Here is a 23490-nt window from a genome sequence, read left to right as displayed (position 1 = left end):
CCTCTCGGCGCACCAGCCTATTCCTCAGGGACACGCTCGCCTCCCACCAGCCCCCAGGCCCACGCCCCCAGGTACCTCTCCCAGATGGAATCCTCTTCGCAGGCGCCCTGGTCGTCCGTGTCCGGCGAGCAGGAAGAGCGGGAGCTGAAGGAGGGCCTCCTCAGGCTAGCGGCCGTGGCTGTGGAGGGCCCGGGCTGCTGTGCGCAGCGGGGACACGGAGCGGCGTCCAGGGACGCCGGGGGAACGGGCGAGCCCGGCCCAGGAGAGAGCAGCAGAGCGCGGCCGGACTCCGCCGGGCTCGGCTCTGGGCAGGCAGGCGCGGCTGGCCGACGCCTCCCCGGACGGCGGCCCAGCAGCCGTGCGCGCTCCCCGCGCGCGCGCGCGCGCGCCGCCGCCCAGAGGCTCCCTGGCCGCTGCCCCGCCCCACCCCCCCCCCCCCTCAGGCGGTGGACTGCGGACAGGGACAGGGACACCCTCCTGGGAGAACTGCTGGGGCCCCGCCCACACGCTCGCTCTCGGGGAACTGCAGCCTCCTCGGGTCTGACTGCAATGCCACACCCGAAACCATGCAACGTCTAGAAGAAAACATAGGCAGTATGCCCTTTGACAGCAGTCTTAGCAGCCTACTTTCAAGTACCATGTCTGACTGGGCAATGGAAACAAAGTACAAAATGAACAAACGGGACTACATCAAAGTGAAAAAAAATCTTCTGCACGGCAAAGGAAACCATCCACAAAACCAAAACACAACCTAACAACTGGGAGAAGATACTTGCAAACCATATATCGGATAAGGGGTTTATATCCAAAACACAGAAAGAACTCCGACAGCTCAACAACAACAAAAAATCAACAACCCGATTAAAAAGACGGGCAAAAGATCTGAGCAGTGACTTCTCCAAAGAAGGTATACGGGTGGCCAACAGGCATATGGAAAGGGGCTCAACATCATTAGCGATCAGAGGAAGGCAAATCAAAACTACAAGGAGAGGTCACCTTCCTCTGGTCAGAATGGCTCTAATTAACAAGACAGGAGACAAGTGTCGGAGAGGATGTGGAGAGAAGGGAACTCTCCTACACTGCTGGTGGGAGTGCAGACTGGTGCAGCCACCATGGAAAGCCGTATGGAGTATCCTCAGAAAACTAAGAATACATCTACCATATGTATGATCCAGCTAGCCCACTGCTGGGTATTTATCCAAAGAACTGGAAAACACCAATGCAGAAAGACACATGCACCCCTAGGTTCACTGCAGCATTATTCACAACAGCCAAAACTTGGAAGCAACCTAGGTGCCCATCAAGGGAAGTATGGACAGAGAAGATGTGGTGTGTATACACAATGGAATGCTACTCGGCCCTAAGAAACGATGAGATCCGGCCATTTGTGACAACGTGGATGGACCTTGAGGGTATTATGCGAAGTGAAATAAATCAGAGGGAGAAAGTCAAACACCGTGTGATCTCACTCATGAGTACATGATAAAAACAATGACGAACACGCACAGAGCAACGGAGATTGGATTGGTGGTTACCGTAGGGGGAGGGGGGGAGGGGAGAGAGCCAAAGGGGCGATGAGGCTCACATGTGAGGTGACGGACTATAATTAGTTTTTGGGCGGTGAACACGACGTAATCTACACAGAATTCGAAATGTATTACAACGTACCTCTGGAAAGCTACGTGATGTTAGAATCCACTGTCACTGCAATAAAGTAAAATAAAACAAAATAAAACAAAATAAAATAAAGAAGTGTAGGAGCCTCAAGAGGCTAACAGGCTTTTGCAAAGTTATTCTAGGGATTTTTACGGCTTGGCTCAGGGCGGCAGACACCAGCCTGAGACACAGCTGTGACATAGCCACTAACTTCAACCCAACGATATTCCGACTGGAGGGAAGTCAAAACTACTGTAATCATAATTTATTGAAGGCTTCACTTTGTGCCAGATCCTGCGCCGACTGCTTTGCACCAACTGTCTCATTTGATCCTCACATCCAAAAGGCAGGTTACCGTTATTCTCCCCATTGTAAAGGTGAGGAGAGGAGGCGGAAGCAGAAAGATGGCAACCTGCCTGGAATTCACAGAAGGATTCTCTAGGTAATGACATGACTTTTGGACAAGACTTAAAGGTTTAACACATGACAGTGAAGACGCAGATCCCAGTATCACAGAACGTGAAAAACACTGAGTCCTGCCAAATGGATTAAAACGCTAATTATGGATCGTCACAATCTCTTGGCCTGTTTTTTCAGGTGAGGGAAAACGCAGTGTGAAAAACCGTTTGGGAACCTTGTATAGGCTCTCAGTGAACTGCAATTTTAATTTTCAACCTGGCAATAAAGCAGTAGACATCAAATTTCTCTTTCTTTCTGCTTTCTGAGGAATTAACTGCTTTTGTAATTCAGCCACTGTGCATACCTTCCTTGATTTCCCCTCCTTTCCATATGCTCCTCCATGTATTTAACAAATGTACATGAATTCTGTGTTGTTTTTTATTAGTGTGATGGCAACAATCAGAAGATTTTTGAATATCATCTTACTTTGAAGTTTAGCCTGGAAGCCACCACTTCTCCCGTTGGTGTATGTATGGGAACATTTTCGCAAATAATTCCATGATCCACATCAATAACTTCTCCTATAAGTTAAGGAACGACTTAAGTTACAAAAGCTATCACACGTTATTCTTAACTACGTAAATCACTTAAAGTATAATGCAACATAGATAAATTCGTTATAAAGATAATTCACAGTAACAAATCAGAAAACCAAGTGAAATATAGATATCTATATCTAAAGAAAAGTTTAACGTAAATTTGGACGTTTTGACACATCTACTTGGAAAATCTTTCTCAGAAACATTACTTACCAATAACCTAATGTCAACATCATAATGAGAGCAAAGCTAAACTCTATCTGATATAACCCAGCCATACTCTTTACAACTACTTGTTTCTCTAAATTAACCTTTCTTACAGAAAAAACACGGTGCCCCAGAAAGGGAATTAAGACATTTATATATAATTTTTAAAAATATGATAACCAAATAAGTTTAAAAACATAGGATGATGAAGAACAATATGACATTAGTTCTAATTCTATTATTTGATTTTTAAAAGCAAACAATTCATTCTGCCATATGTGCAGTTTCCAAAAATAATTCTAGAAATTTTGTTCTAAATAAAGGTAACAATTTTTTTTTAATGGTAATGTTAGTCACCACTCCTCACACTGCAATACTAAGTTTAGGAATAACTATTTAAATAAATAAATGTTGGTTTCTTTTATCTGTTAAAGACTAGCTTCTAAAAAACTTTAGTTCTGTTGATAAACACTTAAATACAGGAAAAATACAAAAAAATTTGAGTCTAATACCTTTGATTTCCAACGTATCACTGAGGGATAATTCTATGTTAGCTCCATTCTTGCTATGGTTTTCAGACTCTTGCATGACAGCAGTTCTCTTATAAATGCCTCTTTTCACTTCATCAAAGACCCAAAACATATTGTACACTCGAGCAGTATAGCCTGCTAATTCAGTGATCTAAAACCAACACAGAGAAATAAAATAGAGTTAATATACTCAAGACAGACTTAAAAAAATATGCAATCATATAAGCTTTTTGATTTAATATTAAAGATCCTATTTTATTATACATGAAAAATAAATAACATATCTGATAACTAAAACAAGTAACGGTAAAAAGTTTCTCAAGAGAGCAACATAGCAACGTGTCAATGTAAGTTTGATTGGGATTATAAAACACATAAAAAATTATTCATTCAAGTCACGGTTAAAAACAAAATGTAAAGATTTCAGAATATTAGTGAGACTTAAAAATCTTTGGTCAAGGGGCTGGCCCCACGGCCAAGTGGTTAAGTTTTCACGCTCCACTTCAGCGGCCCAGGGTTTTGCCGGTTTGGATCCTGGGTGCAGACCTAGCACCGCTCATCAAGTCGTGCTGAGGTAGCATCGCACATAGCAGAACCAGAAGGACCTACAACTAGAATATACACTGTGTACTGGGGGGCTTTGGAGAGAAGGGAAAAAAAAGATTGGCAGCAGATGTTGGCTCAGGTACCGATCTTAAAAAAAACAAATCTTTTGGGGCCAGCCCCGGGGCCGAGTGGTTAAGTTTGTACGCTCTGCTTCAGCGGCCTAGGGTTCACCAGTTGGAATCCTGGGCACAGACACGGCACTGCTCATGAAGCCATGCTGAGGCAGCGTTCCACATAGCACAACTAGAAGGACCCACAACTGAAAATACACAACTATGTACGGGGGGCTTTGGGCAGAAAAAGGAAAAAATAAAATCTTCATAAATAAATAAATCTTTAGTCAAATTTCTGATTTGACTCGTTCAAATGACAGATTTCATTTCCAGAAAATTAGAAATTTTGTGAAAAGCTTAAGTTCATTCAATGAAATTATGATCCTTTATTTTGATATCTTTTTTCAATTTAAAATAGGGTTTAAATAGAAGAAAAATACATATTTTTCTTATTAGAAATGAATGCTTCTGAGTCAAATTGATTGTCAAAATTCCTAAGCTTGGCAGAGAAAATATCCCTGCTAGAGGATACCAAAATTGGGAGTGAGCTCAATGTAAATCTTCAACTCCTTTTCAGTCCAAATTCCACAATTCAGCTTCTTTTCAAGCCAAACATGATTTATATGCCCAAAGAAAAACATTAAATATGACTGTTTTCTAGGTGAGATTAAAGATAAGATGAGATAAATCTCTGCTTTAGTCCATAAGGCTCAATAGAGTGGTACCTTGCTCCTATCCTGCCAGTGATCCAATTTAGGCTGAATCTCCTGCTGTTTTTCTATTAAAAGAACACCTTGTTGTCAGGGTACTGTGAAAGGTGACTCATCTCCTGTCAAGACCATCTTTCTCAGTGAAAAGGAAAGCACAAAAACCATTCCCTTACAGAAATGTTTACTAGGAAACTGGAACCAGTAAGCGAGGCAGGTCACTAGTAAATGTCTCTTAAACAATAAATTGTGGAATAATACAACAATGCTGACATTTGTGTAAGATTTTTGTGTGTGCAAAACAAGCAGTAAAAGAGTGCATATTACTGTCAAAAGCTTTCTACCGTGTTTCTACTGTGTGAGAGGTCTGTAGCTGGATTAGTATCGCATTTCTATATGTTAATGTTATAGCTATTTAAAGGGTAATTTCTCAAATGTTATCCACAAAAATCTCCTGAGTTCTCAAGCAGAGGAAAACAGAGCTAAGGATTAACAAAATATGGATTCAAAAGAAACCTGGCTAAATATATTTGCATAAAAAAATAAAAAGTCCAAAACCAAATGTAGAGGTCAATTAAAGAAAAGCAGGAGGCAAGGAGTTAGTAGACCAGGAGTCAGGGTGGAGCGGGCCAAGAGTGTCTGAAAAAACCTGAGAATGTGACTGTGGACAAATTACTTTGGGATATAAGACAGGGGGTTTGCCCTTGAACTCTAACTCTAAAAAGGACCCTTGCTCCCTCTGGAGCTAGCAGAGAATGCATGATGCTTTCATGTGCTGTCATAGCAGCAATAAGATTCTTTAGAAGTGAACATTCTGTGATTCAAAGCACAGTCAGCCAAAATAAAGCAAAATGCAATCAGTTTTTGTGTCGGAGACAATGTAGAAAAACTAATTGATATTCTTTCTGTGACTTAGATACCAAAGTATGTTAATGTGAGATGGCCAAAATTTTGATTTGTCATTTAATTTTAATAAGTAATTTATTAATCAAAAAACCTATCCTCAAAACTGTGTCTTCAGATTATCAAAATTACTATTTGAAAAATTTTTTAAAATTGAGTTGGTTTGGTACGTGGCCCTAAACAACTGGTTTTACTTTTATTTTTTTAACCCAATTCAAGAAATCAGTTGTTGAATGAGACTGAAAAGTTTTGTGGGTAAATCACAAACTTTGTAACTCTTTTATATGGCTTATTCGAGGCTTATTTAATAGGCAGCTAAATTTATAAAGATGCTCTGGCAATTTATATTGATACAAAAGCCACAAGAGTAATTAATAGTGAGAATGTCTGTCCATGGGAATATTATGTAACATCTGAACTGAATAAAATGATTTCCAGTCTTAACACTGTGATATTTGCAGGTCATTACCATTCTTTCAGCAAGTATTTATTGACCACGTACAACATTCCAAGCATTAAAATGGATATTAAGAATGTAAAGCTGAGTAAGACAGTTCCTGCTTTCCACTCAGGGCCTGGTGCAGGGGATAGTCAATTACAATGTGGTAAAGCACCAGGTGTACTGTGAACACAGAGAAGGTAGAGCCAGACTCTGCAACGAAGGCAGAAAGAAGGTGGAATCACAAGAGGGTTTTAGAGGTGGTTGGTGAGGCTTGACTTGTCAGGAAGGATGAGTAAAAGTTTGCAAGGTATATAAGTAATATTATTGGCTAACATTTAGTGACTGCTTAATATGTATTGTTTTAAACATTCTACATGTATTAACTCACAACAACCCTACAAAGTCAATGCTATCATTATCCTTATTTCACAGATGATGAAACAGACACAGACAGGTTAAGGAATTTGAGTAAGTTCATATAATTTGTAAATACTGGAGCAAGAATTTAAATTTAGGCACTCTGGCTCCAGAATCCACACCTAGGGGTGTGGGTTTTTTTTTTAATTAAAAACAAATACATCATACTATAGACAGAAAAAGAGGAGTTATAATTGAAAGTGTAAAAATTAAAGGTTATTAGCAGCAATATACTTGGGAGGGCTGCCTTACTCTTAGCAATGTTTGGTAGAGAAAAATGTTTCCAAAATACTAAGTATATCTTGTAATTTACATTTTGCTTGATTTTCATATATCTTATTTTAATCAAATTGATGATGAGAAATGCAAGTACCTCTTTGTATGAAGACATAATCCTTTCAATAGCATCAGCTCCAGAGGCCAATAAAGTTCGAGCAGTAGTAAAGGCTTCTGTCCGTTCACTAACCATAGCTTGTTTGGGGCCATCCTCTAGATCTAAAAGCAAACTACAAAACTATTGAGTTTTTTCAAGTAACTAAATGTTTTATTTTATACAGATGAAATTATGGCCAAAACAACCACATGTAAATTTTTCATTAGTACCAGCAATTTCTTAGAAATTTAATGAATTATTGAAAATACAATATTTGTATGAGATTTTATTTAAAGCTTTCTTTTGTTTCATTATTTTTTTAGAAGGAGACTTGGAACAAAAGTAAGTCTACAGGAATTATGACTATTTTCACTTAGCATTCTTTTAACTTTTTCCAAATTCAACTCCCTGCCCTTATTACAGCTAGGCAATCAAATACTATGGATTTGGTCAATAAAATACTACTAATAGGAATACAAGCAAATATTTCTAGTGTAGTTCCTTTAATAGAAATGCAAGTTAGCTGACCCTCATAATCCAGCCTCTGTCTACCTGTTTCAACCAACCCTCACTCTACAGTCTAGCGGCAGCCCAAACATGCAACACTCTATTTATCCTCTGCTATTTGCATACATGATTTCTTCTGACTTCAATATACTTCTCTTCCTTCTTTGTCTAGCTCTTTCTTCAAGAGTTAACTCTTTAGTAAAGGTTTCCCTGGAAACTTTTGCTGGCCTTTCCAATGGACTTTAAGTTTCTTAAGGGTCAAGAATGTGTGTTTTATTCTTTATTCCTAGTACTCAGCAGAGTCTCCAGCACATAGTACTCCTTAATGTGTATTGAATGGATGCATGGATGCACGGATGGGATGGATAGATGAATGAACATCCTAAATTACTGTCAATGCAGAATTACAGTTAAGAGGAGTCAGACTAGGTTTGAATCCAGGCTTTACTACTTATTGGCAGGTAGTAAGGTAAGTAGAACTTGCCACTTATCCTCTCCATGCCTATTTTCTCATTTGTAAATGAGGGAGACAATAATACTATCTCAAACAATTCTATCTCAAAGAGTTGTTTTAAGGTGAAATACAAATGAAGTGTTAGTCTAATCTATGGCCTATAATAAGTTCTCTAAATGTTAGCTGTTATTATTTTCTCTAGTTATTATCGCATATCTATTTAATTTAGTCTCATTCTTCAAAATTGTTCTCTCCAAGTCATTATTTTAATCTTTCCAACAATTTGAGTCTCTATCTGGCCCGTCTATAGATTATTTCCAAAGTTCTAAATTAAATGCTGAAAATTAATGAAGAAATTAGAGTGATATAGATAGTCATAGTCTAACTTTGATATTTATTGTTCTCTGACTTATCTCAGTGCAAAGGTTTTTTTTCTCCATATCAGTGCAAATATTTAACTTATGCCCTATTATGACTACCAGATAATTTCATATTTACTTGCTCACAGACAGCTCAGCTGGGTTTGAAAGAGATCCACGCATAATATAAGGTAAAATGCACTCAGCAGATATTTACTGAACACCTAGATATGCAAGAAATTAGGCAAGGTGCTATAGGACATGCAAGGATAAATGTGATTTTCAGACTCTTTCCTTAGGGAGCCTACAGTTTGGTAGGAGAGAGAAGATAAGTTCCCAAATAACTATGCAGGGCAGCCTATGAAGAGAGTTAATGGGAGGTGTTTAGAGGAGGCAAAGATCATTTCTTGCTGCAAGAGACAGGAAATGCTTCATGGAGGAGTAGACTGTGAGTGAGGCCTTGAAGACCACATATAATTTCAATAGATCATAAGTATAGTATAAGCAACAGGACAGAGAAGGGAAACTTCAAGCAATGCCAACTGAATGATAAACAGCTTGATCAAGTTACAGCATGGGTTGGTGTCAGGCACTGATTTCACCCGAGTATGAGAATCACCATGAGTTCATGGGGCCCTTTTACAATAGTCTAGGGGCCACCCGGTGGCCGAGTGGTTAAGTTCCTGAGCTCCACTTTGGCAGCCCAGGGTTTCGCTGGTTGGGATCCTGGGCGCGGACACGGCACCGCTCAGCAGGCCACGCTGAGGTGGTGTCCCACATAGCACAGCCAGAGTCACTCACAACTAGAATATACAACTATGTACTGGGGGGTTTTGTGGAGGAGAAGAAGAAGAAGGAAAAAAAGAAGATTGGCAACAGTTGTTAGCTCAGGTGCCAATCTTTAAAAAAAAAAAAAGAGGACAAATAGTCCAATGTGGTTCCTCCTAGCCCTACTATTGTCACTGCTCTAGAGGACTCCTGTTAGCCCCCTTGAAGTGAGTGAGTTTCCCTGAGGAATGAAAAAAGAAAGGCTTTGAGTGCTGGTATAAGTGAGGAGTGAAAAATGTGATTGAATAAATAGACTGGAAACAGAATGTAGATATTCTTACATTTAAATGTGTGACAAAATTTAGATAGACACAAAAAAATTACCGAAAGATTCTCAGCAAGCTACCAAAATAGTGAATTGCTGAATCAGTTAAAGCACTAAGAATAGTTTTGGCTCATAGAGAATCTGGCTGGTGATCTAAAATAATCATGGGATTTTATGAATTTGGGTTAAAAGCGGTTTAAATAGTAGCTTTTACTGACAGTCTCTGTTAAGAAGTAAAAACACTAGCACAGATGAACTGGTGTTTGACATGGCATGGTACTTTCCACGTCGCTTTAGCAGATTAATGCCTATTGGGTTTTCTTCGTGCTTTTAGCAACAAAATTACAAATAGCTCTGGACAGATTTCATTTGACTTTTATTCTACGGATTGTTCTTTGGAAAGTACTGTGAGAGCAGTGCCAGTAGTATTTTGCCATGCTCACAACAGCCAACTGCATAGCCTCTGTGAGAAGGGTACATTCCTCAGTGTCAGAGATATAAATTCATGACCTAAAGCACTCACCTATTTTGTATCCCAGATCAACACATTTTATCTTCCTCACCAAATATTTTGAATACGTTGTCAAAAGTGCCTCACTTAAGGATTTAATATTTAACATTATATCTTCTCATTTTACTGCTATTTTCAGCTCTGCTAATAAAAGGATATATTGAAACACGGTCACATCTGTTGCTATTTCACTGAAAAGGTGAGAAAGGATTTAAAACTAAGGTTATGTAATACATTTGTGAAAACCCATAGAACTGTATAATACAAAGAGTGAATCCTAATGTAAACTATGGACTTCAGTTACTAATGTATAAATATTGGTTCATCAGTTATAACAAAGGTATCACATTAATACAAGATGTAAATAACAAGGGAAATTATGGGAGGAGGGGAAATTTGGGAACTGAACACTTTCTGCTCAATTTTTCTGTAAACCTAAAACTATTCTAAAGAAAATTGTCTATTAATTTTTTAAAAATTAAAAAAGCAGGCTACCCTTCTGTACTTTTTTCTTTGGACTTACAATCTGAGTTTATTTCTTGTCATTTATGTTTTATCTTTGCCACCTTGACAAATCTGAATCTTACCCTACCTCATACCATATATAAACATCAATTCTAACTGATGATCTTAATGTGAAATGAAAAACCAATAAATTTCTAGAAGATAAAATAGGAGAGGGCCGGCCCAGTGGTGCAGCGGTTAAGTTGGCACGTTCTGCTTCTCGATGGCCTGGGGTTCGCTGGCTCAGATCCCGGGTACAGACATGGCACCGCATGGCAAACGCCATGCTGTGGTAGGCGTCCCATGTATAAAGTAGAGGAAGGTGGGCATGGATGTTAGCTCAGGGCTAGTCTTCCTCAGAAAAAAAAAGAGGAGGATTGGCAGTAGTTAGCTCAGGGCTAATCTTCCTCAAAAAAAAAAAAAAAAAAAATAGGAGAATAACTCTATGACCTTGGGTGACACAAATATTTCTTAAACAGGACAAAAAAAGCACTAACAACAAAGAAAATGATTGATAAATTGAACTATATTAAAATTATGAACTTCTCTTAGACACTTAAGAGACTGAAAAGGCAAGAATAGAGTGGGAAAAGAGATTTGAGTGTGTGTGTGTGTGTGTGTGTATCTGACAAACTACTCATTACAGAATACACAAGAGCTTTACAAATGAACAAGCAAAAACCAGATAAGCCAGTTTAAAAATGAAGAAAAAACTTATCGGTACTTCATAAAAAAGGCTATCCAAGTAGCCAATAAACAAATGAAAAGTGCTTAACCTCCTCAGTCATCAGAGAAATGCAAATTAAGACTACAATGAAGCACGCTTATACACTCATAAGAATGCCTAAAAGGAAAAAGACTCACATCAAACATTGACAAAGATGTGGAGCAACTAAAACTCTCATACGTACTGCATGATACTATTTATATAAGGCTCAAAACCCAGCAAATACTAATGAATGATCGGTAAAATGCCTGCCTTTGCTGTGGCATGGGGGCAGGGGCAGGAGGAAGTGGGGATGGGGGTAGGAGGCTGAAGATGAGGATAAGACTGGGAAGGGGTTTCTGGGATGGGAGCTTCTAGGATGAAGGTAAGGTTCTGTTTCTTCTCAGTGGTGCTTACGTGTATGGGTTGACTTTGTGACAGTTCACTGAGTGGTACACTAATGATTGTGCCGTTGTGGGCATGTATGTTATACTTTAAAAATTATAGCTCCTGACACGAATAGCTAATTACAGCTAAAAAGTATGTCTTTGATATGTACTGATAATTACTGTGACAATAATTGGTCAACAAGAGAGTAGTCATATGTAAACTGACCCAAATACAAAATTATATTTCAACAATTTGGCATTTGAATATGAGACATACTCCTGCAGCAGGAGCTATGGAGATCATCTTGTTGGAAGTACATTTTAGGAATAAAATATCACCCATGTTATGAGGGTTATGGTAGAGTTCAGTTCCATTCCTAAGAGTGCTTTCAGTTGCTACTTCTGAGGTGCCACCTCACGTTAGCAGATCACCAACATGTGGACGCTACTGGCAGTGCTAGTGGCTTAGGTGCACTGTTCACTGCCTGTCAGGTGTCTGTGATAAGGTCCGGCAGAAGGGACCTATAAGTAGCTTTCCCTGGCCTTGCCCAGAACTGCTTTTGATATGAAGAGAAGAAAAGTGGCCTATAATATTAAAAAATTGAGATACAGCTCCCAGGTAACTATTTTCTTGACATAATTTCAGTCTTTCTCTTAATACAAAGCAAAGAAAGGGGTAATGTCCTCTAAGAAAATATAACAGAAACTATATATAATTAACTATTTCAATGCCTCTATTTCAAGCATTAGCTCCCACGATTGCTTGGTCTCAAACTAAGTTAAGTCCCTTATAGACTAAGTTCCAATATAGCTAAACGGAGGTAGCGTGATGAAGGTAAGAAAAGTAACACACTAGGAATCACATAATGTCTTCTATCCTTAGTGCTTCCACTAACCATCTGTGTGCCCTGAGGCAAATCTGGGGCTCCAGACTGGATGACCTCTAAGCTCCTCGTCTGAGTGAAAATGGCATGATTCCACATGCAATTTTGTAATGTGAACTTGAATATAAACATAATCCTGTCCTAACCATAAGATTTCACTTGAAGTTGTAGGTGGGTGGTATAACAAATCTACTACAAAACTATTTTTCTTTTCTCCTCCAAAAAAACTATGCAGGCTCTTCCTCCTATCTGCACTTTTACCTCTGACTTCCTAATCACTTTTAAATATCTTGCTCTCTTAACAACAATAATCGTGCCAGCAAATGTCTATTGAGCATTTTCGATGAAGCAGGCATTGTTCTAAGTTTTACACATGTACTCTTCTTTAATCCTCCTAACAACCCTGCTATAATTTCTCCCATTTCAGAAATGAGGAAATTGAAGCACAAGAAGGTTAAATGACTTGCCCATAGTCATAGCCTAGTAAGCAAAAGAGTAAGCATTTGAACCCAGGCAATCTGATGCCAGAGCCCACATGGTAAGAATAGAATAAATATTAACAATGATCCACCTAAATTCTTACTACTTGCTGAGAACTGTTTCAAAGCACATTAAATACATTATATACAATTTCATAATTCTGTAAGATATATATTACTATACCTATGGTTAAGAGAGGAAAACTGAGGCATATAAAGTTTATGCAAATTTCTCAAGGATGGATAACTACTAAATAGCTGAGTCAAGATCTGAACAGTGGCCTGCTTCTTTATTGTATTGTCTTTTTTTCCTCTATCCTACTTTTTCTCCCTTTTCTCTTTGCCATTCTTCTCTCATTCACCCACTTTTTCCACCTATTTTTGCTTTAAAATATACAGTATCATGTATTTAATTCATCTCTAACATAAGGGACAACTCAGGGCATAAGTGTAAATTAAGACTGAAGATTAGATTAGAATATATGATATGTAATTCCAAGACCTAAAGCCTCAAAGATATATCATTATTTAGAAAAAATAATTTTGTATGAGTAAAATGCTAACAATATTTTCATGTGTTAAATCATTGTAGGTCAAATGTCTTTAGTAAATACGTACAAACATTATAAGCGTATATATAGTAACATTAGAAATTACAGAAGATATTGAAGCACCTTCTCATAATAATGCTGTCATACGAATTTATTTTTTTCTTCTATGACATTCTTATACTGCTTCTCTTTGTATAAAATCCTCTTTTGAAAAGAAGCTTTAAGAATTACTTTATTTTACTTGCATCACTGTGATTATCATAATTTCAATGTGAAATTTTAATGTTGTTTCTTTAATTTAATATGATATTTTCAGGATTTATTTTTAAATATCTTATTACATCACCCATAGAAATAAGATTGTTAGATTCTTTGCATATACTGTTTACTTCTTACTGGTCTCTGTGGGGTTAATTTGTCACCATTAATAGCTGCATTTTCTCTGCTCTATGTTGAATACTCTGGGGTTTTGTAATAAGACCCGTGCTTCCAAGCACTAAGAGAACTACACCATGATCTTGTCATTGGTGTTGTCTCTATACGTTATATACGAACCTTTTAAAACATCCATATACTTAGACCCACTATGAATATCTGATAATTTTGTTGTGTCTTACTAAAACTAATCTCAAGACCATAAATTTTTGTGTCATTTTTTTCTCCAATACTTTTTTGAAAAAGCAATTTATTTTATCTTATAATGAAAGGATTATGTCTAAAAATACTATTACCAACAACACCTTATTCAATATAAACTTTTTAAATGATTTTTTGAAAAATAAAACTTTGAAAACATAAAAATAGATAAAATTCAGTTTCCCAGTGGTCTAAACACAGTATTAGACAGTTGAGTTGTGGAGTATATTTGGTATATCTACAGTCTTATCACATGGGATTGACAAATTCCAATTTACTAAAATGAACAATTTTAGGTTAAGAATGACTCAAATTTGACAAGTTTTTTTGTAATAATTGGTTAAAGCATTGAAGCACTGTTTCAAAATATTAAAGTATAGGGTAATTCTTTTACTTGTTTTTATTAGATGACTTCAAACAAATAACTTAATTCTTAATTCTACACCAAAAATAGCCGTAAAATAGTGTGAATTCTGTTACCTTATTCTCAGTGTTGCCTTTTGTTTCCTAGGTAATAATTGTCACTCTATATCAAGAACGTCAAGAGCATGCTCTGTACTTTATAAACATTATTCTGTTAAATCCTCCCAACAGTCCTCTGAAGTAGCCTTTCCAATTCTCCTTTTACAGATGAGGAAATGGAGGTTCAGAGTTTAATTAACATGACTGAGAGGATACAGGCAGGAAGAGGGAAAGCCAAGAGTTGAGCTAAGCTCTGTCTTACTACAAAGCCCATGCTTTTATTTAGTTACTTCAACACTAAGGCCAATTTTGACCAAGTGGTTTTTAAAGAGAAGGGGGAACGTTTTATTTTGGAGGAAGAGCAGAAAATGCTGCTAATTTAATTAACTCCCCTTTGTCTCTGCCCATTAAGACCCAAACTCCCATCTCAAGTATTACAGAACGTTTTAATATTGTTCTTGTTGTCCTTATCTTTCTTAGTTATCCCAAAGATGAAAAATGTTGGTAAAAACCACTGGGGTGGTGATAGCTAGAATTAGACAGGGGCAGCTTGACAACCCCTACCCCCACAATGCCACCAAATCATGCTACATAGGAGCTTTATCTATGTTACCTACAAGTAGAGGAGATCTCCTTCCATGGTGTGAAGCACTTCCTAAAACAATATTCCTAGTTGCCTAATGTAGTCAACCAACTCTTCAAATCACAAAACAGGGCAGATCCAGTTATAGAATATTTATAGACTAAATACATGGGATGTGCAGAACTGAAGTTTAAAACACATGGAGAGAACTTACACTGCTTTTCAAGATATTAATTTGAAATATCTCACAACTGGAAAGGACTTTTGAGCCACTTATCTCCTTTCACATTGCAGGTATTATTATTGGATGTTGCAAAGTCTGCCTTTGTTTCTGACCATTAATGACCACAGAAAAATGGCTACATATTCAGTTTCACTCACACAAAACCAGCAGTGACACCTTCAAGAGAAATAATCCTAAACATATATTGAAGATTAAGCATAAATGTCATTACCACCATCTGCAAAGCCAGTTGCAGTGATAATAGGTACAGCCACCATAATCAGTCCACTGCTGCTCCAAACATACTTCATCAAGAACTGCTCTATCATGATGCACCACAAACGTTTGGATAAAATGAGGTTCATCTGATCGGCTAAAGCTTTGTAACTTTTCTGGAGTTGCTTCATTTCCACCTATAGAGGGAAAAAGAGGCAAGAACCCAGCATGAGTTACAAAAGTAAATACTGTATGTCTGAAGGCTTTCTTTAAAGATAGGTACACATTATTTTGTTTTACTTAGTATAGTATGATCTATGATTCTAACAACTAAAAAATACAGATTAATATAAGAATGAGTCATTATTGTTTAATTTGGTCACACCTATATTATTGAAAAAAACCCATGATACTTAGTAAATATAAAGTACATGTCAGTGATTTATAATTTTTATTTCAAAATTACATGCATGAGGTTAAAATTAAACGATATTCTATAAGACATGAGTAAACAATGTTAGAACTTTATCCTTCTTGATCACACCAAAAATATTTGAAAATAAACACATGACACACATATGTGTAATTAGATTCCATTTTCGAACTAACTCAATTTGCTGGATTTTGTCTTAAATGCCGGAAGCCTACAGCATGGTATAATTTAAATCACTGAGTTCAATGATTCAAGAAGAATCACAAGTCAATATGACTAATACAACATATAAGGACAATTTTCAAGGGGGAGTAGAAGTCCTAAATTTGCTTTAAATTTTCTTCTTCAGATTCCTACTACTGTAAACGTTTGTCTTGATAACTAATGATGCTTCAAAAAGTAAATAATTCTGCTTGGGAATTAAAATACCATTTCAACTTAAGAATACCTGAATATTTCATTTGTACTAAGTCATTTGTATTAAGATTTCAGATGCATCACCTTAAAAAATTTGGTCGTATTTAATATTCTGAGGTTACTTCAATGCTCTGGAAGTTTATGTAATTAGGCTAACTATTTTAGGGATCTGCTTAATGTCGAAAATCTTTAGTATTCAGAAATAACGTTCTGAAATTCCTTTTCTCCTCCTCATTTCTTCTCTAATCTTAGCTTTTCTCTCAAAGCCAGACAAAATTTCATTTCACTGCCTCTTTTTATTTGTGTCAAACATGGTGCTGAACATTAACTAAGAGTTGGAAATGCCATTTGTGAGACACACTCTCCTGCACTTCTTAGGACTGAGGACCCTCCATTGCTGACCAGGCATGCAAAATTGTTAAACTTGTCTTTCATGTAAAAGGACAGGGTCTTTTTTCCTCTTAAAAACAAAGGGCCCTCAATAGTAACACCAAGAGAATACCATCCTAAATTTTCCATCTCAATGGACATGTGTTTACTCAGTTTCCAAACACATTTTCTTCTAATGTTCTACAACCAATTAGGATTTAAGTTTTAAGAAAATGCTTCAGAGATAATTCTGAGCATGTTTGGGTAACTGAGGCTAAGTAGACTGAGTGCTGAAAATTTTATTCTCATGAAACTTTAGAAAAGTTTGCACTCTATAATTCTTTAACAACTTGTGAGTAAAAAGGGTAAGGAAGCATACATTCTAGTACAGGTTTAGATGTCATCGGAGTCTAAAACGCTAAAGAAGTGGGTCCATCAACAGTACAACAGATGGTATCTAGCACTGCAGTGGCAGCTCGAACAGTCTCACATTTCACCCATCATCTTAATTTCTATCTTACCTTATGTCCTCTGTAAAAGGCAATTTCTTCAACCTTGGCTATAATTCTGGAGTGCACATACTGCAAACAGCCTTTTCTATGAGCTTCTTCAGCCACCAATTTACCAAATTTGGGAGAGCAGGCTTTCAACACTGTAGCAGTGGCATATACCACAAGCCCTGCTAATAGGGTGGGCCCAATTGGGCTAGCTCCTCTGGATGTAGCAGTCTGGATGAGCGTATAGGAGGTCAGGATTACATCTAAAATAGGTTTGGTCAGATTAGAATACAAGTGAGCCACAGATTGGGAGAACATCATAATATCCTCAGTAAGAGACTGGTCAGGGTTTGCCAGCCTCCCATCCATATTGATCACCTTATAATAAGTCTGATTTGTAAAATAGGTTTCACAGGCATGGTCTACTAGGCGAGTTCTGAAGGCCAAAGCCAGTTTGCACTCCAGGTACCTTATCGCACTGTTCACAGAGGCAGCAGGGATGGCAATCATAAGCCACTTGAGTAATTTGATGATGAAAGCCAGTTTGCACTCCAGGTACCTTATCGCACTGTTCACAGAGGCAGCAGGGATGGCAATCATAAGCCACTTGAGTAATTTGATGATGAAAGCCAGTTTGCACTCCAGGTACCTTATTGCACTGTTCACAGAGGCAGCAGGGATGGCAATCATAAGCCACTTGAGTAATTTGATGATGAAAGCCAGTTTGCACTCCAGGTACCTTATCGCACTGTTCACAGAGGCAGCAGGGATGGCAATCATAAGCCACTTGAGTAATTTGATGATGAAAGCCAGTTTGCACTCCAGGTACCTTATCGCACTGTTCACAGAGGCAGCAGGGATGGCAATCATAAGCCACTTGATTAATATGATGATGAAAGCCCGAGGCTTCTTTTCCACAATGCTTTTCACGATTTGTCCATCCAGACCAGCCACATAGATAGACAGAAATGTTCTCGAGATCAGAGCCACCGAGTGGAGGCAGAGCCACCCTGTTTCAGTGGTCACAAGTTTTGGAAAGAGAATTTTCCGAAGTTCTAGTAGCTGTTTGAAAAAATCTGCATTCACTCCAGGCGAAGAATTTTTACAAGTGGTCTCGGTGCAATGCAGTATTTCTCTGTTCTCTGCAGTCGGGTAAGCTGCTTCTTTTCTCTTCCTGTGGCCAGATTGCTTTAAACGCCTGCTAATGATGGGATAGAGGGTTTTCAGAGCATATGCCGCAGCCACCAGGCAGGCAGCCCTTTTAGCAGCGCTAGATCTGGTCCATTTCATTAGATCAGCTGCTGCATTTAGCATATGTGTCATTTTCCCAATTACCCAAACCGGCTTCAAAAAGAATTGGTTTTAAAAGATCATGATCCACCAGAATCCCCAGCAAATGTTTCAGAAAGTCCTACAGGGTTCCATAGTCCGCAGCATTTCTTCTCTTCTTTTCTTAAATTTTGCTTTTGTTTTTTTCAATTTTGTTCTGCTGTGACAGGTGCAGCGGAGCTCAGACTCCACTGCACCTACTGAGGATGATTCCCTCAGAAGCTCAAGCTGCACTAAGCTGCCCCAAGCTCCTCCCTCACAGGCCCCTCATTGGCTGTGAGGATGGTGGGACCTTGGAATCCTCGCCGCTTCCCTTTGAACCTTGAAAATGAGGAGAAAGCAAAGCGAATTACATCCTTAGGCAGGAGTCCAAAGAGTTAAATGTCTATTTTGGGAAAGGTCGAATCAGGGCAGCTGCGGGCGACAAAACCTGCCCCAGCTACTGAGCATGCTCAGCGTCACTTAGAAACGCACAGAAGTTTCAGAATATACATCACTCCTCTAAGGTTTTAGTAGATACCACAAGGGGAAGAGCAGAAAGAAAAGGAAATTTCCAAGCGCTATAAAACGAGATGAGGCAGAAGGAGCTAGGGAGATGAGGGAGGAGGGGCAAGAGGACCAACATGAAATGAATGTGAAAAGGATATGGAATGAATGTGAAAGGGTATGGACTGAATCTGAAAGGGAGAGAGAGGAAAGAGACAAGCGGGAGGGACACTGGAGAAAGCAAACTATCAAATACTTAGATCTGTTTTTCAGTCCCATTTTATTTTATTTTTTCTGCCTGTGTTTCTCATGAAGTCCCAGAATCTATCAGACAAGTCGTAATTGAGGGCATATTTTGTAAATAAATAGGAGAGAAGTCTTCTGCATTATAGAAAATAGTTCTTTGCTATATCTCCATCTCTATGTTTACTTGTCCTTACAATAAAAATCTTCCAGCCCCACAACTGCTATTTTTAGCAATGGAGATCTGATGCACTGGTATTTATTTACAAGGTGACTATTGAATAAAAAAGAGCAGTGTTTCACTTCTACCACCCTCTTGCGTCCTTTAGATAGTTGTTACTTGGAGGTGTGTGACTTTATAACCTAAAGTTAACCATTTGGGAATCCAACTGGAGTTAGATGGTGGAAATAGCTTCTCTGGGACCTTTTTTGAGAGTTCTTTGTCTTTTGCAAACTTTTGTTTTGCTTGTTTTGTTTAGGCTTAGAGATAATCTATTGGCTACTTCCCACTTTGGTTATTTGATTCAAACAAAGAGTGTTAAAAAAATTTTCCCTACATCCCTAATAGAGGACTTAAACTGCTAAACAGTCAAGCAAAATTCTGCATACTTTTAAATATGTAAAATGTTTAGGTAAGGATGAGTGTGTTTTCGAATATGCAAAAGCATTTTTGCTTCCCCACACCCACCACCCCCCACAACATACATACACATTTCTAGTCAACTGGAAGCCTGGGAAGATATGCATTAAATTAGAACAGAGGTTGGCAAATTATAACCCAACCAGTGGGCCAAATTTGGCCTGCCACCTATTTTTTTATGGCCCTTGAGATAAGAACAGTTTTTACATTTTAAAATGGTTGAAAACACATCACAAGAATAATAATATTTTGTGGTGCATGAAAATTACATGAAATTTTTATTTCAGTGTCCATAAATAAAGTTTTATTGGAACACAGCCACACCCATTTATTTATTTACTTATTTTCTATGGCTTGCAAGCCACAGAGCCAGAGCTGGATAGATGAAACAGAGCCTAAAATATTCACTATCTGGCCCTCTTCAGAAGAAGTTTGCCAACCCTTGTGCTAGAATATAAAACCTGTTTCAGTGTTGAATGATCTTCATTATTCAGTTTACTGTGAATAAAGAACTATTCTCCTTTTCATAAGTAACAATAGCCTTAAACTTTTAAAACTCCTTTCCCATGTACCTATATGAATTTCAAGAATCATCACAGGTCTCTTTTCATTTGTTTGCATTCAATTCAGCAGACTGACTAATACATGAGTGGCAAATTCATGCAAATTTCTTTTATAGCTGACCATATTAGCAGCACAATCTATCATTCATTCCATTGAGACTTTCTAAGTCTGTATGTAGAGATCATAGTGTTATAGTGGTTATTTTCAAAATCTTTTATTCCTAATCTCACGTTTCTCACGTGTCAAAGTAAGGATCTCTTACCCTTATAAACTTTAATTCTTTATGTCACATCTCCTGACTGTGATAAGACAGGTGGAGGGCCAGGGTAAACTTAGCTGGGGGTGATAGGAGGATGTTCAGCCAGGCAGAACACTTACACAGAGGGTTACGCCGGTCAGCAAGCAGCTGGCAGTCGAGGCAAGTGGCCTGCATCACTGGCATAGGACAGCCACATCAGGGGAGGAGCAGGGCAGTGGGAAATCTAGAAGCAAAGAAGGTTAGAGATCAAATCAGGCCTGCACTTAGTTGTAGGTAGGTCAGTTTATCAACTGATAATGAAGCTAGGGTATAGGAACAAGCTTTTATTGGCTTGAGTGAAAGACTTGTTAGAATGAGGAAAATAATCAAGATAGAAAGACAGAAATTTGGTTACCGGAATTGTGGTGCAGGGAAGGTTGGAGGCCAGTTACTAGAACTGGGGAAAAGGTTAATGTGAGATTTGACCTAATGATGAGCCACTTAAGTACAGATGTAACTATCACCATTTTAATTCCACTCCCACCCTTCACTCTACCCTACCCCCAAGAGTCAGGGTTGGTCCTAGCATCTGAGACCAAGCTCAAGACTTCAGGGAAGGCAGAGGAAGAATTCAAGATGATAGGAAAACAGATACATAATTCCAGTTGGAAATATATGGTATTTAAGTAAGAAACTAAGAATGTCAAGATACTTCTTTCATTTTTTATATTGCCATGCAATTAAAGCAGAAAGAATGCTAATTTAGTTTGAATTTCAAACTAGGTGAGAAAAAAAGAGTGAAAAAAAGTCACTTGTTACTATAGTAAACATAATTCAGCCTAATTTCCACTCAATCTTCTCAACTTTACATGTGTTTACATGGGAAAGCATTAAAATTTTTCTTAAGAGAGGAGAAATAATCTTAAAAAAAGATCTTGAAAATGAATGAAAGTTAAAAAATAAGCAATAATTATCAAATTACTCTGTTCTCAAGTGTGATACTCTCAATGTCAGTGTCACAGTGGACATTACCAACAACCATGGAAGAGCAGGATTAAATAGACTTTATATATATATTAGAGACTATATATATACACATATATTAGGAAAACTACATGCTTTCTAAACAGTAAAACATCAGAAATAAATTTTTATAATAAAGAGACCTACATATATAAGTATATGAATAAAAATGTATAATGTAGATAATATGTATTATGTGTTTAGATAGTAAATCACCAGAGAGTAAATAATTTTTAGCAGTAAAGACAAATTAAGGTTTAAGATTTGGGATGCATTTCCTTCTCAGCAAATGCTAAGTAGTATTTTATCTGTGCTGTATTCCTTTCTTGAACTGTTTCCTGACCCGAGATTACCTAATTGCCCTACTGGCCCTAAAATAGCACAGCATTTGACTCATTATCTACCAGTCATGCTAGCCTTATTCATGTGAGCCACAAACACAATGAAGATGAGATCTTAGGTCAATATTTCATCTGTTACAAATAACCACCTAATAACTGGTTCATAATGAAATGTCTTTTGCTGTGAAGGAAAACCCAGCAAATATCTTGTCTGAGGATGTATCTCATAGATTAATCTTTCCTTAGCCTAATTGACCACTTCCACTGCCTCTCTGTGACTGGAAGGAAAGCAGTGACTCTAGTCAGAGAGAAGACACGGTTCTATCCAGCTCCCACTTCTTGACTCTTCTCAACAGATTGGTCAACCTGTCCTTTATGTCTCTACCTATAGAATATATTTTAAAAGGTCAGTCAATCCTCTATAAAATTATTTTCCCCTTCTAGTTAATTTAGTTAATTTGTACCTGTTTCAAAATGTTGAAAGTAGGAAAGGCTAACGCACTGGGCCATTGCTTCTGACTCGACTGTATGGTTTAGTTACTGAAAAACGATGAGCTACTCCATGACGAAGACTAATTTGTTCTGAAATGCTATACTCACTTGGTTTAATTCAAACCAATGATAGATATACTTTGGTGAATTTTTGTGACAAAAATCAGTATTTCTATGATTAAACGATGTCTACCAGGGCACATAATCCTATTTTAGGCAACTATATTTTAGGCACTATTTCCCAATGAGTTAACAGAAAATGTATCATATTTGAAAATGAGAGGTTGCCCAGATTAAAAATCTGGAAAACAATCATGACAATTGGGGAAAAAAAACCATTTTGTGCATTTGTTTGGTACAGGAGATTTCTAGTTTCTAACCAAAATATCATAGAACAGTGTGTAAGATAAACATTTTGTGAGGATATACAAACATAACACAGAAACGATCACTAAAATCCAACTTTCGTTTTGAGATTTTTTTCGGTAAGGTGTTTAAAGTCTTTGGGTCTTTACAGCTAAACCCAGTTTTGATCAAGCTCTCTAAGAAACCCACAAAATGGTAAGTTACTACAGCGCAATATTTCTAATAAACAACTGTGTACTGAATATTGAAACTGCACGTGAAAGATATTTAAAGGATTTGGATGTGGAGTGATGTGGGAATGGAAACATCATCTTGAGGATTACGGATCCATATCTTTGTTCTTGCCTTCTTTTTCTCCCCTCAGTCTGTTCTTTGACCTAAAAAGAAAAAGGCTGAGACCTACACCAAAGTAAATAAAACTATGGTGGGGGTGGTTTGAAACACTAACCCTGCGGCCACAGCCCGACACTTGATTTCTTGAGGGTTCCTTCGCCCGACCGGTTGAAACTGCTGTGTTCTTCCTCCTTCGGACGCGCTGCTTTCCCACGGCGTCCCCTGCGGCCCTATCAGGACAGCGTCGCCGCAGAAACCGCAGAGGCTGCC

At 37.9% G+C, this 23490-nt stretch overlaps 1 protein-coding gene across 2 annotated transcripts; it reads right to left on the bottom strand.

The window, feature by feature from the left end:
- Positions 1–2475: 2475 nt before the first annotated feature.
- On the bottom strand, positions 2476–23487 carry LOC138922848 (ATP-binding cassette sub-family D member 2-like). 2 transcript variants are annotated; one of them, XM_070259306.1, is made up of 7 exons: positions 23336–23487; positions 20806–20909; positions 17190–18815; positions 15466–15646; positions 6893–7014; positions 3374–3542; positions 2476–2636 (listed from the first exon to the last, which is right to left on the bottom strand). In XM_070259306.1, the coding sequence occupies exons 3-7, from the start codon at positions 18486–18488 to the stop codon at positions 2533–2535; spliced, it is 1875 nt and encodes a 624-aa protein (XP_070115407.1). In that variant the 5' UTR covers positions 18489–18815; positions 20806–20909; positions 23336–23487; the 3' UTR covers positions 2476–2532. The 2 variants fall into 2 exon arrangements, with proteins under 2 accessions (XP_070115407.1, XP_070115408.1); XM_070259307.1 differs by lacking the exons at positions 2476–2636; positions 6893–7014 and having other exon boundaries at positions 3403–3542.
- Positions 23488–23490: the final 3 nt, after the last annotated feature.

This window comes from Equus caballus, unplaced genomic scaffold (genome assembly GCF_041296265.1).
Source record: "Equus caballus isolate H_3958 breed thoroughbred unplaced genomic scaffold, TB-T2T haplotype1-0000016, whole genome shotgun sequence".
NCBI classification, from domain to species: Eukaryota; Metazoa; Chordata; class Mammalia; order Perissodactyla; family Equidae; genus Equus; species Equus caballus.
Note: the sequence above shows the minus strand (reverse complement) of the source record. Positions and strands in the feature narration are given on the sequence as shown.